Raw genomic sequence first — 14,286 nt, 5'->3', positions numbered from 1 at the left:
ACAGTTGTCGCGACATGCAGCCTGTGTGCAGACAGGTCGGGCGTATACCCTACAATGTTGCTCACTTTGGCAAATTACTTTAAGTACGAGGTGGCAGTTCGGGGTAATAGCTAACAAACCCCCACCTCAGACACCTAGCTTGGTGACTCAACAGTTCGGAGGAAATTACATAATTGCAATTAAAAAGGAGGTAATTGCTCGACACTTTGCAAAAAAGAGTTTCATTAATTCTGTAAAGGTTCGTTACAAGGGTAGCAAAAGAAACAAAAAACGTCGAGCTCGCAGGCTCAAAATATAGAAGACCACCCGGACTACTTAAGGGACTCATCACTCTTGCCCGAACCCTCCGCGGAAGTGCTAGCCTGGTCGGTGGCATTGGCCTCTCCAAGGTCATCGTCACCCTCCTCCTCGGAGTCCGGGTCCTCAACAGCTAGGAGGGCAACCTCCTCAGTGATTCGCGAAGTGGTGATGGCGCTTACATCGAGCTGCGGGAACTCGTGCTTGATCAGCCACCTACTGAGCTTGAAGCCTTTGTGGTAGGAATCCACCAGCGCCCCTCGAACTCTTCCGAGCTCTTGTAGTCCTCAACGGCCTTAACTTTGGCCTCGTCCATGGCCTTGAGGAGAATCTCGGTCTGCTCCTTGACGTCAGCCTTGAGGCTCTCCACCTGGCATAGCAGATCCTCCTTCTCTGAAATCAACACTTTGATATACTCCTTCTGAGCTATCGCGTCGCTCTCTAGTTGGTGATTTGATTGTGAGCTAACTTCAGCTCGGTGTGAGCCTCGCGGGATGAACTCTCGGCAGCCAGGGCCCGCTTCAGGCACATTTTGGACTGGAGGGTCAGTGCATGCACGACGGAGATCACCTACCAAGAGAACATTAGTATCAACGAGGCTACAAAACCAGAAATCAAGGCAGAACAAGACTTACCACCATGCAATGAGTAGCGGCCCAAGCTCCGAGTTGGGCAATCAATAGCTCAGCCCAGTTCGCGACTTCATCAGTATACACTGCCCCCTTGCTTTTTTGGAGGCTGTATTCTGGAGTCAAGATACTCCGAACTGCCCCTTCATTGCCCGAAGGGACTGCAACTGTAGGGGGAGCGGGCTTTGAGGGCACCTCGGGTGCATGAGGGCTCCTCTCTGACTCCTCGACTAGGTCGATCACTTGAGGAGCGCTTGGAGGTTGTTTAGGCTCGAGAGTAGGGGGCTGTGGAGATTCAACGCGAGCTCTTTTAGCAAACCGCTTCTTCCTCCCCTTCATTTTTCCGAAGAGCCTGTCCGCGCTGAGCTGCTGCATGGGACATGCGACAAAGCACGAAATTAGTGATGCTACCAAGAAATACCATCTACTAAGGAAAAATACTAACTCTAAACCCAGGCGACCTACCAGGACTCAGGCCGGCCTGTACGAGCTTGTCCTCGGTGATGTAATCCTTGTAGTCGAGGCTGAGCTCCGCCCAAGATTGGAGCGTCTCCCTTGTTTTCGGGTCCAGCCTAACTCCGGGGTCCTGAACGGCCGCCCTCCAATGAGTTGGAAAGGGCCACCCCGCGGGATTGCGGACTACGAAGTAATCTTGCTTCCAGGTCGGGATTTTACTTGGGAGGCTGTGTAACAATTTGTAGCCCGGGCGAGGAGACAAGTAATAGGTCCGCCTATGCTCGGGGAGGACACTAGAAGCATTCTTCTTTATAGACAAGATGGAGGAGAAAATGTCGAGGTCCAAGGGCAGGGCGTAGTCAAAGTAGAGGGAGATTGTCTCGACCACATTCCGGATGGAGTTCGGGTGAAGTTGGTCTATGGTGACATTGAAGTGCTTCAAGACTTCTATGATTAGGGAGTGTAGAGGAAGACGGAGTCCGGCCACGAGCTGTTCTTTGAAAATCACGATCTCATCATGACCGTGCTCCCAAGGGAAGTTGCCCGCAGGAAGGTTATAGGTATACTCTCTCGGGAGGTTGCACTTGTGTATTAGGGCCCTAAGTTTGTCTACTGTCATGGTTGAGGGACCAAACTTGTCCGGCACCCGACCTCGGTGAGAAGTGGACGCTAGGTTACCCGAGGCCTCGAATGACTGTACCTCAAAGGCACCCACTTGAGCCGAGGTACCCTCCTTGGGCTCATCTAGAAGACTATCAAAACTATGGTCTGGCATAACTAACGAGCTCAAGCGAATTGAAAAAGAAGCTAGGGAGACTCACCAAAGGAAAACGACCGAATTGGGATGAACTGGAAAACCCGAGCTGAGTTTAACCGCGACCTCAAAGCGAATGCTAGTGGAACTTATGGCAGAGAAAATGACTCGGGTCCCCCCTATTTATAGCCATAGGGTCAAGGGATCAACGGTCGAGATCAAGGAGATCTGACAGCTCCTGAGAAAACCGGTTGCACGACCCTCGAGGTCAAAATTAGTTTAGCGCATTTTTTGGCGTCCACGGAGTCTATAGATCGCGTGACGTCCACGTGTAAACTTCACGCGACCTGGGTTATACTTGGTTGAGCCGACCAACTGAACTGGTCCGACCGATGAACTATCTGACTGGACGGCCTGAACCTCGGGCCAAATCCACCCGTCATGCTGTGAACTCCCCGCACCGGGTTAGTACCCCTGGCCCAGAGAGTGGGGGGCAATTGATGGAGGGTGATTTGCCCCAACCTCATAATAAGGGGACACGTGGGCATGACTCGACATGAGTGACAACTCAGCATAATGAGCTCGCTATAATCCAGCCTGACAGTTCACCACGAATGGCAGCTCGCTACAAGATAATACTCCATAATCCCGAGTTGAAGACTCCGCCGAATCCGGGACATCCCGAGTTGAAGGCACTTCGGGTTAAGCTCGTCATCCCCTTAGCTAGAGTAAGCTCGCTCCTGTCCGAGCCTAAGTAGGCCACCTTGGAGACATGCCTTGGGTAGAAGCACCTCGGCACATCATCAGCAACTCGGTACAAAGTAGCCTGCTGCAGAGCAGCTCGGCGTATTACAGGGAGCTTCCCACTTGACAACCGTACTTGCCAGCCTACGCCCACGTCTCTCCTTTGGAGGCACTGTACCTGCTGACGCCGAAGGACAGCACTCGTGCCTCTCACCTGGCAGTGCTGTGCTTGCCAACCTTGTAGGTTGTTTCTTGTCTGGCGGGACCGTACCTTGCAACGATCACCTTTGCACGCCAGCTTTGCTCTGATAAATAACGGCCAACCACTCCAAGCCGTTATCTGATAGTAGATTGCCGCAGTAGAGATTCTTGAGCGGTTGCACCTGACTTGTTAGGATACGATTATATAAGGACCCCGACCCCAAGGGGCGAAGGTATGGTGTGATCTTCACTCTTAGCTCTATAATTTCTCTACAACTCTCTCTCTTTCTTGCTTTCTCATCTTTCAATTCAGTCACTAACTTAACCATTGGAGTGTTCCCGCCAGGTGAGCCCCCTGGGTCCCTTCATCTTCTTCCTCATAGGTATCTCTTGTCCGTCGCCAAGTAGGAGCGCAACCACTTCCAGCTAGGAGTGACTGGATCATGCACCATCAATGTGTTATATATATATATATGAATGTCATGTATGTGGGCCAACGAACCTTTCATTTAACACATGGGACCCGTATACATTTTTAAGGTGGATCCCACATACCATTGGTGGACATATATGTGGGGCCCACATGCATTTTACAAGGTGGGCCCAACATACCATTGGTGGACATGCATGTATGGTCCATGTGTGGACATGTATGTGGGGCCCATATACATTTTACAAGGTGAGCTTCACATACCATAGGTGGACATGCATGTGGGGTCCATGTGTGGATATGTATGTGGGGCTCACATACATTTTTCAAGGTAGGCCCCACATATCATTGGTAGACATGCATGTGGGGTCCATGTGTGGATATGTATGTGGGGTTCACATACATTTTTCAATATAGGCCCTACATACCATTGGTGGACATGTATGTGAGACCCACATACATTTTACAAAGTGGGCCAAACATACCATTGGTGGACATGCATGTGGGGTCCATGTGTGGACATGTATAAGGGGCCCACATACATTTTTCAAGGTAGGCCTCACATGCCATTAGTTGACATACATGTGGATCAATCTATTGACATGTATGTGGGGCCTGTATACATTTTTCAATGTAGGACCCACATACCATTGGTAGGTCTCACTTACACATTCAAATAGTTTTTCTTTTAGAAAAAGATAACCCATTTTCTCTCAAGTATGTGCATAGTGTCATGTCTGGAAAAGACTAGGGACACTAAAAGAATTTAAAAACTTCTTTTATGGGTTGGAGCTTTTTCTTTCTATTGTTAAACGGGAAAAGCCCTAAACAACCTAAAACCCGCACGAAAAGACTTATTCATGTTGTAAGTAGTAAAACAGATCTTATGTAAATCCAGAGCCATGTCATGGTCGTGACTGCAAATCAAGTTCAACTTTATCCATGTTGAGATTGACAACTTTCAAATCAGTCCTGCTATGCCCATCGGAGAAGCTTCCTCTAGGTTTCTAACGATGGCCACAAAAAAATAAAAATAAATAAATAAAAGCATAGAAATAATAAATTAAAGGATAAATTATTTAAAGCCCCAAATTATCTGACAATTATTTAAACATCTTGTATTTTGGCCCATGGAAAAACTTTTCATCACCTTTCATAAATGTACAAATAGACGCTTTCTATTAAATCTCCTAACGAAAAATTACACCACCATGACAAGCCAAGTCCTATCAAGCAACTAAGGGATTATATTATTCATCATGACAATTCAGGAGCAAGTGAGGAGGAACCTATTCTCTACGGGTAGGATTGGCATTGACTGTTCTGTCAATTTTGACTTTTTAGTTATATTAAATTTATTTTATTCTTTCTATTGGTGTTGGATTTCTAATATTTTAGGGATCATGGGAATAACATCTTTGATTCCCCACGAAAAAAAACAAGGCATTCATCCATAAGTGATGGTCTGAAAAAAACTCTTACAAAGGTTCTTAAGCAAGAAAGAACATTCCCCTGAAAGATTAGCTAGCTGTGGTTCTGTTGAAGGTTGGAGTCGTCCAGATGACATGCTGCCAAGGAAAAAAGACAATGACAGAAAAAGGTATAGTCATTTCAGTTTCTTTGTTCTCTTCATTTATTTACTAATATTTGTGAAAAACCTATATGTACAAGTTCTGTAGACATATGACATCAAACTCCTCTGCAGTGAGAAAGCTTCAGTCAGGACCGATCATCCTGAAAGCCCTATCCAGCGGACATCACCAATGTTGGAAGAAGTTGAATATGGGCCAGGGAGGTTAAGGGGAGAAGGCTATATAATCGAGCATGCCCAGGACAAAAAACCATTTGTGTATGAACATGAAAGAGATTCTTCTTTATATGAAGAGTTACAGAGACGATGTCTCATAGAAGGTTGAAAAGCTGATGAAAAGAAGCATTCTCATTTGAGCAATATCGAGGGAAGTGACCGAGTTTACAGTTCATAAATCATGGAAAAAGGTTGATAGGAAAAGCCGAGCTGGTGCTTATGGTTCTGATTCTGAGGAAAATAAGAAGCACAGATCCAAATACATGGAAAGGAGAAAGCATAAGAGAGTGGATAGGAATTTCCTGAAAAATGGAAAAATGAGGATTTCCTGAGCTATTCTGTTGATGTGCAACTTTGTGCAGACCTTGCTGCTAGATTTTCTGGTAATATTTACCTTCCCTTAGATGGGAATTTGATTAATCTTTTTGTAGGAGTTCTTAACTGGGTGGATATGAAACCATCTTGTTGTTTTATCACAACATAAAACAACTGGTAATATTTACCTTCCCTTAGATTGGAGGAGCTACCAGTGATACATAAAAAGTTTAATGGAATTGAAAACATACATATACAGGGTCTCGGAGAAGACGAAGAGTCACGCATACCTATTCTGCCGGATTCAGCTTCACGTACGGTGCTCGCTACATAACGAAGAGAGATGAGAACTAAGATGTGCTATTTTCTCCCTCCCAAGTCCGAATAGCTTTGAAGCGGGAGTACAAAATTTCGAAATCCTGGGGGCCAATCTTCCTCTACCACTTGCAACCGACTTTAAGGACAATTTGTGATTTTTAAATTCCAAGGAGGTAGAATACCTTGTAACTTTGGCAATGATTGAATCATAGGACAATTTATGATTTCCAATTCCCAAAGAGATGCAAACTCTGGCAATGATTGAAGCATAGGACAATCATTGATTTCCAAATACATAAGGGATGCAAGACTTTGTAACTCTGGCAATGATTGAAGCATAGGACAAATGGTGATTTTCAATTTCTCAAGAGATGCAAGACCATGTAACTCTGGCAATAATTGAAGCATAGGACAATTTGTGATTTCCAAATACATAAGGGATGCAAGACGTTGTAACTCTGGCAATGATTGAAGCATAGGACAATCAATGATTTTCAAATTCTCAAGAAATGCACGACCTTGTAACTCTGGCAATGATTGAAGCATAGGACAATCATTGATTTTCAAATACTCAAGGGATGTAAGACCTTGTAACTCTGGCAATGATTGAAGCATAGAACAATTTGTGATTTCCAATTCCCAAAGAGATGCAAGACCTTGTAATTCTGGCAATAATTGAAGCATAGGACAATCAATGATTTTCAAATTCTCAAGGAATGCGTGACCTTGCAACTCTGGCAATGATTGAAGCATAGGACAATTGGTGATTTTCAATTTCCTAAGAGATGCAAGACCTTGTAACTCTGGCAATGATTGAAGCATAGGACAATTGGTGATTTTCAATTTCCTAAGAGATGCAAGACCTTGTAACTCTGGCAATGATTGAAGCATAGGACAATTTGTGATTTCCAATTCCCAAAGAGATGCAAGACCTTGTAACTCTGGCAATGATTGAAGCATAGGACAATTGGTGATTTCCAATGTCTCCATTTTACATTTCACGGTTGGAAAGAGAGAGGGAAATTTGATCAATTTGGGACAACCATAGATGTAAATGTTTTCAAGGCAAGGAAATTCACCTTCTGCTCCCCACCATTCATTCAAACCACTCATACATGAGAGAGAGAAAATCTCCAGCTTTTGAAATCCCTGATTCTTTTTGTTGTTATCACCATAACCATAAAATTCTTTTCCTATATGTTCCACTTCCTTCATTTCATATATATCCAATACTTTGAGCGAGGGTAGATTTCCAAAAGGAGGGAGCAATTTGCACTTGTTGCAATTCCTTAGTTGTATTGTGGTCAACATATCATAGCACGCGATCATCATCATCATCCATTTTGGAAAACTTATGCCACCATAATTAACTATTTGGAGTTCCTTCAACCCCATGTGTGGTTTCAAGCCCTCTAGTACACCCTCCATGCTACCTCTTTCATTATTACACCCTCCATAATTAACTATTTGGAGTTCCTTCAACCCCATGTGTGGTTTCAAGCCCTCTACTACACCCTCCATACTACCTCTTTCATTATTATCAATCCATTCCAACTCCAATCTATCAATCCGATGCTTATCGAAGAGGTTAGCCTCCTTGGCCTCCTCAAAGTCAGCCACCTTCTCTAGCCCCCTAATACGAATACATCCTTGGAGATTACCTAATTCTTTTAGCTCTCCTATTGTACTTTTGTTGCCATTGCTCTTTTGCATGATCACCTCAAACCTACGCAATGTCCTCAAATAATGTAATCTCCCAGTTCCTCTTATTGGACTGAAAACATCCCACTTGCGATCTTCCATCACTATGTATTGGAGGTTGATTAGGTTTCCCATGTTTTCAGGAAATCCAATGAGACGACGACAATTTTCAATCACCAAAGTTTGCAAATTGTAGAGGTTGCACAATGACTCGGGTAACACTCTAATGCCTATCCTGTTGAGGTTAAGCAACCGTAGATGTTTCAAGTTGCCAATTGAACTTGGCAAATTGACCAATTCATAATTTTCACTCAAATCCAGTACACGTAGGCATCGGTATTGTTCAAATAAGTCACCTAGGATATGCCAATCCCTTGTTGACGGCAAAATCAACAACAAAGTTGACAATTCCTTGAATTTACATAATTCTTTCTCCATTGGGTACTGATCTTGTTGGACGTGAAACATTGATACGTAATGAACCATTTTACGATTACCACTGTTGTTATGTGATTTGCCCTTCTCCATCCTAAAATACATGCCTGCCGAAACCGACTCTGCTAAGTCATGCATCAGATCATGTATCATAAATGATTTTCGAAATTTAGAATGCTTTTGAAAAAAGGACCGATTGAACAATTCATCAAAGTATTCGCCTCCAAGGTCTTCTTCCATAATGTCAATTCTTTTAGATGAAACAAAACCTTCTGCTATCCAAAGCTGGACTAGAGTTTCCTTATCAAATTCATGGTCTTTAGGAAACAAAGAGCAATATGCAAAGCATAATTTTAAATGTGCTGGCAAGTAATAATAACTCAAACGTAGAGCTGACATTGTTGTCTCCTCTGCTTCAACCTCCCACATCTTACTTTCTAAGACGGATTTCCACCTTTTCACATCCAGATCATCGTATAGAAGTCCTCCTAGTGATTTCACTGCTAGAGGCATTCCTCTGCATTTTTTAACAATTTCCTGTCCAATTTCTTTCAAGCTTGGATGTTTATCACAGATTTTGTCATCAATAAAAGCCTTCCTTTTGAATAATTCCCAGCAATGTTCATATGGCAAGGTTTCCAAATCAATTTTTTTTATGGAGCTCATAATCGAGGAAACTCTATGAATCCGAGTGGTCACTATTATTCTGCTTCCTTTTTCTGCTGCAACATTAATTGGGACCCTTACCGCATCCCACGTTCTGCGGTCATCGCTCCATATATCATCAAGAACAAGTAGAAATTTCTTTCCCTGTAACCAATTCTTGAGTTCTTGTTGAAGTGGTTCCAGTCGTTCCAATGGTGGTTGTCCATTGGATATTGACTCAAGAATTGATCTAGTTATTTTTGTGACATCAGAATCTTGGGAAACACATACCCATGCTCTCACATCAAAATGCTTAACTACGTTTGCATCATTGTAAATGAGTTGAGTCAGAGTGGTCTTGCCAATCCCCCCAGTACCAACTATTGAAGCAACAGGAACTTTTTCCCCATTGTATTTATCAGATAATAATATGTCTATTATAGCATTTGCATCTTCCCTCCTACCAAAAATTCTATCATCAACTAAGGAAACAGTCTGAGGGCGTGAATCTAGTGATGAAACTATGTTGAGTTTCTTTCCCATTTCACTGAGATTCCTTCCAACGGATGAGACTGAACTCGCATAGTCGTGGTTCATCTTTTGCTGAATCTCATGCATCTCATTTATGATGCCAGTTATAACAGAAGGAATCTCATGGCAATATAAAATTTCTTTCTCATTGAGAGAATAGGAGAAGTATTCGCGGGGTACCTTCTTGATAGCAGCCCTCGAAATGCAGATCTGTTTACTTTCATCATCCTCCTCCTCCTCAAGAATTTTCCGTTGAACAGCTTCGTAGATGAACTCGTCCAATATACAAGTGGCTTTGTGAACAACTTGTCTCATGTCTTTGAGTAGGAATTTCAAGCGCGGATCACTGATTTGCATATCCTCTGTAGAACTGGTCATTGCATATGCGTCTTGGAGTGTTCTAGAGAGGTTATTCAGCTGTCGGTCAACACCCCAATCAGATCCGAATTTGATCATCCAAGAGGAGTTCAGTTTGTTGAGCAACGCCTGAAGCAAAGGGGATACCACCACATCTTCTGTTGTTGCCATATCTTGGTTGCCTTGAAATTTGGTGGATGAACAAAATGGAGATTACCGGCTGCTGGTTCCCTTTGTTTAACAATTAAAGAATCCCCGATCGTGGAATTGTCAAAGCAAGATCAAAATTATTACTTATTAGTTTTGCAATATAATTACTGTCTGAAAAGTAAAAGTTAAGAAGTAACATTAGTCCAAAATCAAGCCTAAGGCTAAAAGCAAAATATAAAAAGTTAAATTTGCTTTAAAATTTGCTTTTTAAAAATAAAAACAATAAAAAAAACCTAAACGTATTGGGAGTTAGAATAATTTACGTTATCCGACCTCAACTTATAAATTATTGGTTGTTAATTGTAATGTTTACTAAAGATCCATTGTGTGCGTAGACCCCAAAACCTTGACTTTGGGGTAATAGACCAAGCTTGACTTTCTTAATAATTTAAGTGAACCTGATAATGCTGCAATCTTATCCCTTGTGGCACCAGACCAGATGAATTTCAGATTGCTCATTAAATATTACCTGGATCCATGTTGGATCCTTGTTCTATATTACATTTTTGACATAAATTGAATCCTTAATTTTAGAACATTTTTCTCTGTCTTTATTGGATCAAGCTCAATTATGTGAAACTAATCGATACGTTTGTTGACTTAAAATATAGAGGAGCAAAGAAGAAACAGAAAGCCAAATTATGATTAGCTGTAGTTGCACTATCAAACCAACCTCCATTATTACTATAAAATAAATTATAAATTGGTCACTTGTGTTACTCAACAAAAAAAATAGTAAATAATGTGAACCCCATAAGGCTATTTCGTTTATTGGTTTAAAATATAGAGCAAAGAAGAAAAATAAAACCCAATTATCATTAGTTGTTGAGTTATCAAATCATCATCCATTATTATTACTGATGTAGCGCAATCCGGTCATTCCTAGTTGGTACTTATATAGCTCCTAGAAGATACCTGAGATGGAGAAGAAGAAGAATCCCCGGGGGGTTTGTCCGGCGGGAATACTCCAATGCTTAAGTTAGTACTTTGTAGGAGAAGCAAGGAGAAGGTGAAAGCTAAGAGTGCAGATAGCGCGAGTGTAGATGATGATGATGATGATGATACCTGTCCTCCTTGATATTAAGCTCCTTATAGCAGAAATTCATTGCCTCTACCCCCTTGGCCTCTGACAGGGCGGGTATAACCGCCACTGTCAACCTGCTACAGCCATTACTGGCAGGGCTGAGGTGGCACGTGCGGGGCCATCCCCGTAGGGTACGTGCCTGTCAGATGTAAGGCACCCTCTAAAGGTGGCAGGCACGACGCTGCCTGACGAGGGACATGGTTGTTGTCCCCAGGTTTGTCGGGTACAGTGGTCAGACAGGAGATCTTCCTGCGATATGTTGAACTACCCTTCCGTGAGTTACCCTGCACCGGGCTATCTCGTAAGCGACGAGCTGCTTGTGGCAAGCTAAGCCGAGCTGTCTGGCCCGAGGTGTCTTCACCTCAGGTGTCTACAGGCGGATCGGTGCGTTCCTATCTGGGAATGACCCGAGGTCCACTGGGAGGAACTCGGGTATTAGGAAAGGTCAGGGGGGCCCCGAGCTCGGGGGCAGCTCGGGGTGCCTTAACCCTGGGGAGGGGCTGTAGGCCAGGCGGCTCATTCACGAGCTAAAGTTTCCTCGGGGTATTCCTTCAAAGTTAGCTTGGGGAACCCGGAGCTCGCGTTGTGGCGACCTTCCCCTATTGCGGGCTACGATGTAGCGAACTGCTTTATGGGTCCGTCACAAGGCTGTAACGCCGAGCTGTTGATCGCGCTGAGTCAGTGTCCACGCGTCATTGTTTCATAGGTCGGGTCAAATTGTCCTCCATCAATTGCCCCCCACTCCTTGTGTTGAGAGCATTACTTTAGCGCGAGGAGTTCATGAAGCGTGATGGACTGATTTGACCGAAATTCAAACTTGATTGACTACTTGCATTAAACGCATCCGCGAGAATCAAGAGATTTCCTAACTTTTCTGACCTTTCGGATTCCCAAAAACGTGCAGATGTGGCTTTTAATTTCGAGCGTTGTGCAGCCATCATTGCCTTGATCGTGGAGGATGTGCCGCCAATCACCTTTGGTTTTCAGGAGGTGTGTAGTGTTAGACAGTTTTGTATGCCCTTAACTTCAATCAGAATGATGTACTTTATGTGTCTATTGTAAATGAATAAAAGTGCATATTTGATTCATGTTCCCTTGGTATGTTTCTATGCAGTACCCTTAAACTGGACACTTAATGAGACTCGTGTTAGTTTAGAATGTTCACAACCAATGGGTCGGTCTAGGGAGACCTATCCTGACAAGGCTGACACTGTGGTGCTACCAAGTCGATTGGGGTGGCTTGTCTCAGCTGCCAGGGTGAGACCCTAGGCACATACAGTGTATGATTAATTGAATCTTTGAACTGGACCAGATTTCCAGTATTGCCCTGGACCTTGGAGATTGATGGGCAAAACTGGAAAGTTACACCCGAACCCTAGACTCGATTATGATACTGCACTTGGTGTCGGATTGGACTGTCTTTGATGTACCAATCAGTGAGATCCTTAGCGGGGGTCAAAACCTAGGTATGTTGGGACAGTCTGAGAATTCATCTGAGTGGGTGATCATAGTGACAGGATCAGCCCCTTTGTCAGACAAAGGTAATGATCGGGGATGCACTATCACTGATGGAAACCAAGACCGCCGGCAGCCGATTTCAATCGTTGAGATTTGTTTTGCAAAGTATATTTTATATGAGATATAAAAGTATGTATATATTATGGTTTCTAAAAGGTTTGCAAAAGGTTTTAATTCTCGGGATCCATACAAGTAGAGAGTGCAACACTGTTCCTTGCAGCCGAGGGAGAGGTCATCTCTTGTCGGGCAGTGTATGATCATTATGGGCTGAGAGGTTAAGTGTAAGACCATTGAGGATAATGCCTGATGGGCTAATCTTGCATCTGCCCACAGTCCCTATGTGTTACAAGGTGGCTTGGCCCAGGGACCACTTAGGGTAAGTGTTGGGCCCATGGAGCCCATTTGATGGGTTTCAGGGGGTGCACTGTCTATAATAGTGTATTCGGCGAGACCTTGTAACAAAGGCTGGGCCGAACCCATGTGGCTGATGTGTAGATCAATGCTTGGTCCCACGCCATACAAGGAAGCCCAACTGGGCAGCAGTTAGGAAGGTTAAGTGAGCACATAAGCTTAATGGGCCTAAAGCCCATTTTGAACTGGGGTATTTAATTAGTTAATTATGGGGCGAATTCTGAGATGGATTAGCAGATAGAATAGGGTCTTGACCCTATCCACTCAGAGAGTCCAGATCTGAATGTGATTCAGATCTAGAAACCTCCTAATGAAATTAGGAGAAAGCTAATCTAATCTGCAGATAAGATAAGGGTTTATCCCTATCACTTAAAGAGAGATCTTATCCAAATATGATTTGGATAAGCAGCACCTAATTGGATTAGGAGCTGATCTTTTAGGTTAACAAAAGAAAGAGGGGCGACAGCCTTTAGAAGACAGACACTCAGATCATCTTTAGTGCTGAGATCACAGAAGAAAGAATTAAGCAACCCTGCAGAATTCTTTCTTGCCGCCTCCCTGTTCTTGCCGCCCTGTTTGCCAGTTCGATCTCCAGTTGTGGGTGAAGTCAAGATTCAATCTTGACATCAGTTCTTTGAGAAAGAATTGATAGGAAGCTGTGCTCACGTGCCATCTTGCTGATTCTTGCAAAGGACAGAGTTCTTGGAGAAGAACACTGCTGATTCTGCTCCATCCTACACTGCACCATCTTCAGTGGGAGCAGTCTTTGGATCATTCCCTGGGCGTGAACACCTCCATTGGGAGATATTACTTCTCCGTATCAGGTATAACCCTCTCCTACTCCTTTTGGTTCAGATCTGGTTCAGTTTATGGTTCAAGATTGATCCTTGAAAATATGATTTTCTAAATAGGGAATGCGATTCCCAATTGAAGGGAGAGAAAAATTTTTGAAATTCGCCCCCCTTTATTCCGCATTCTTTGGGCGTCCATACGATGGATCTCTCATCCCTTCATGCAGTCAGTGCGCCTGCGAGCCATTGGATCTGCTTAGATCTGGGCCGTCGCTTCGGAGAACTGCCAGTCACCTTCAGTTTTCAGAAGGCGTGCGGGGGCTATAAATAGGAGAGCCCTCTGGGCCTCGTTTCCCAACACGCCATCTTGCCATCTTCAGATTCTGAGGTCGCGTATCTGTCAAGTCTACTTGAGTTCTTCTACTTATTTCCTCCCGTCCCCTTTTGGTGAGTTTCACTTATTGTCAGTCATGTCGGGATACCCGTATCATGTCCGTCATGATGGCGGTGACCAAGATGAGGATGCTCCCTCGAGCTCGGGAGGAGCTTGGCAGCAGGTTCCGGGGGCTAGGGAGGTCTCCGGCGAAGGAGCTTCCACTTCGCAAGGAAGGGAGCCTGATACTTTCGGCCCCTCTTCCATGACAGAGGGGAG

The 14,286-nt window shown here is 43.9% G+C and overlaps 1 protein-coding gene and 1 long non-coding RNA gene across 2 annotated transcripts; one reads left to right on the top strand and one right to left on the bottom strand.

Moving 5' to 3' along the window:
* The first annotated feature begins 4,685 nt into the window (after window positions 1–4,685).
* LOC148792162 (uncharacterized) lies at window positions 4,686–5,924 on the top strand. The gene is made up of 3 exons (XR_016085187.1): window positions 4,686–4,813; window positions 4,910–5,111; window positions 5,217–5,924. It is a non-coding gene; the product is annotated as an uncharacterized LOC148792162 (long non-coding RNA).
* A 158-nt stretch (window positions 5,925–6,082) lies between these two features.
* On the bottom strand, window positions 6,083–9,967 carry LOC104607438 (putative disease resistance protein RGA3). Its single transcript, XM_088902507.1, has one exon. The coding sequence runs from the start codon at window positions 9,789–9,791 to the stop codon at window positions 6,090–6,092; it is 3,702 nt and encodes a 1,233-aa protein (XP_088758633.1). The 5' UTR covers window positions 9,792–9,967; the 3' UTR covers window positions 6,083–6,089.
* Between the last annotated feature and the right edge of the window lie 4,319 nt (window positions 9,968–14,286).

Source organism: Nelumbo nucifera, chromosome 4 (genome assembly GCF_055504915.1).
Source record: "Nelumbo nucifera cultivar China Antique chromosome 4, China Antique-T2T, whole genome shotgun sequence".
NCBI classification, from domain to species: domain Eukaryota; kingdom Viridiplantae; phylum Streptophyta; class Magnoliopsida; order Proteales; family Nelumbonaceae; genus Nelumbo; species Nelumbo nucifera.
Note: the sequence above shows the minus strand (reverse complement) of the source record. Positions and strands in the feature narration are given on the sequence as shown.

Bases quoted from the DNA above. Each gene is read 5' to 3' on its own strand.
- LOC104607438 (XM_088902507.1), bottom strand. From the start codon at position 9,791: ATGGCAACAACAGAAGATGTGGTGGTATCCCCTTTGCTTCAGGCGTTG.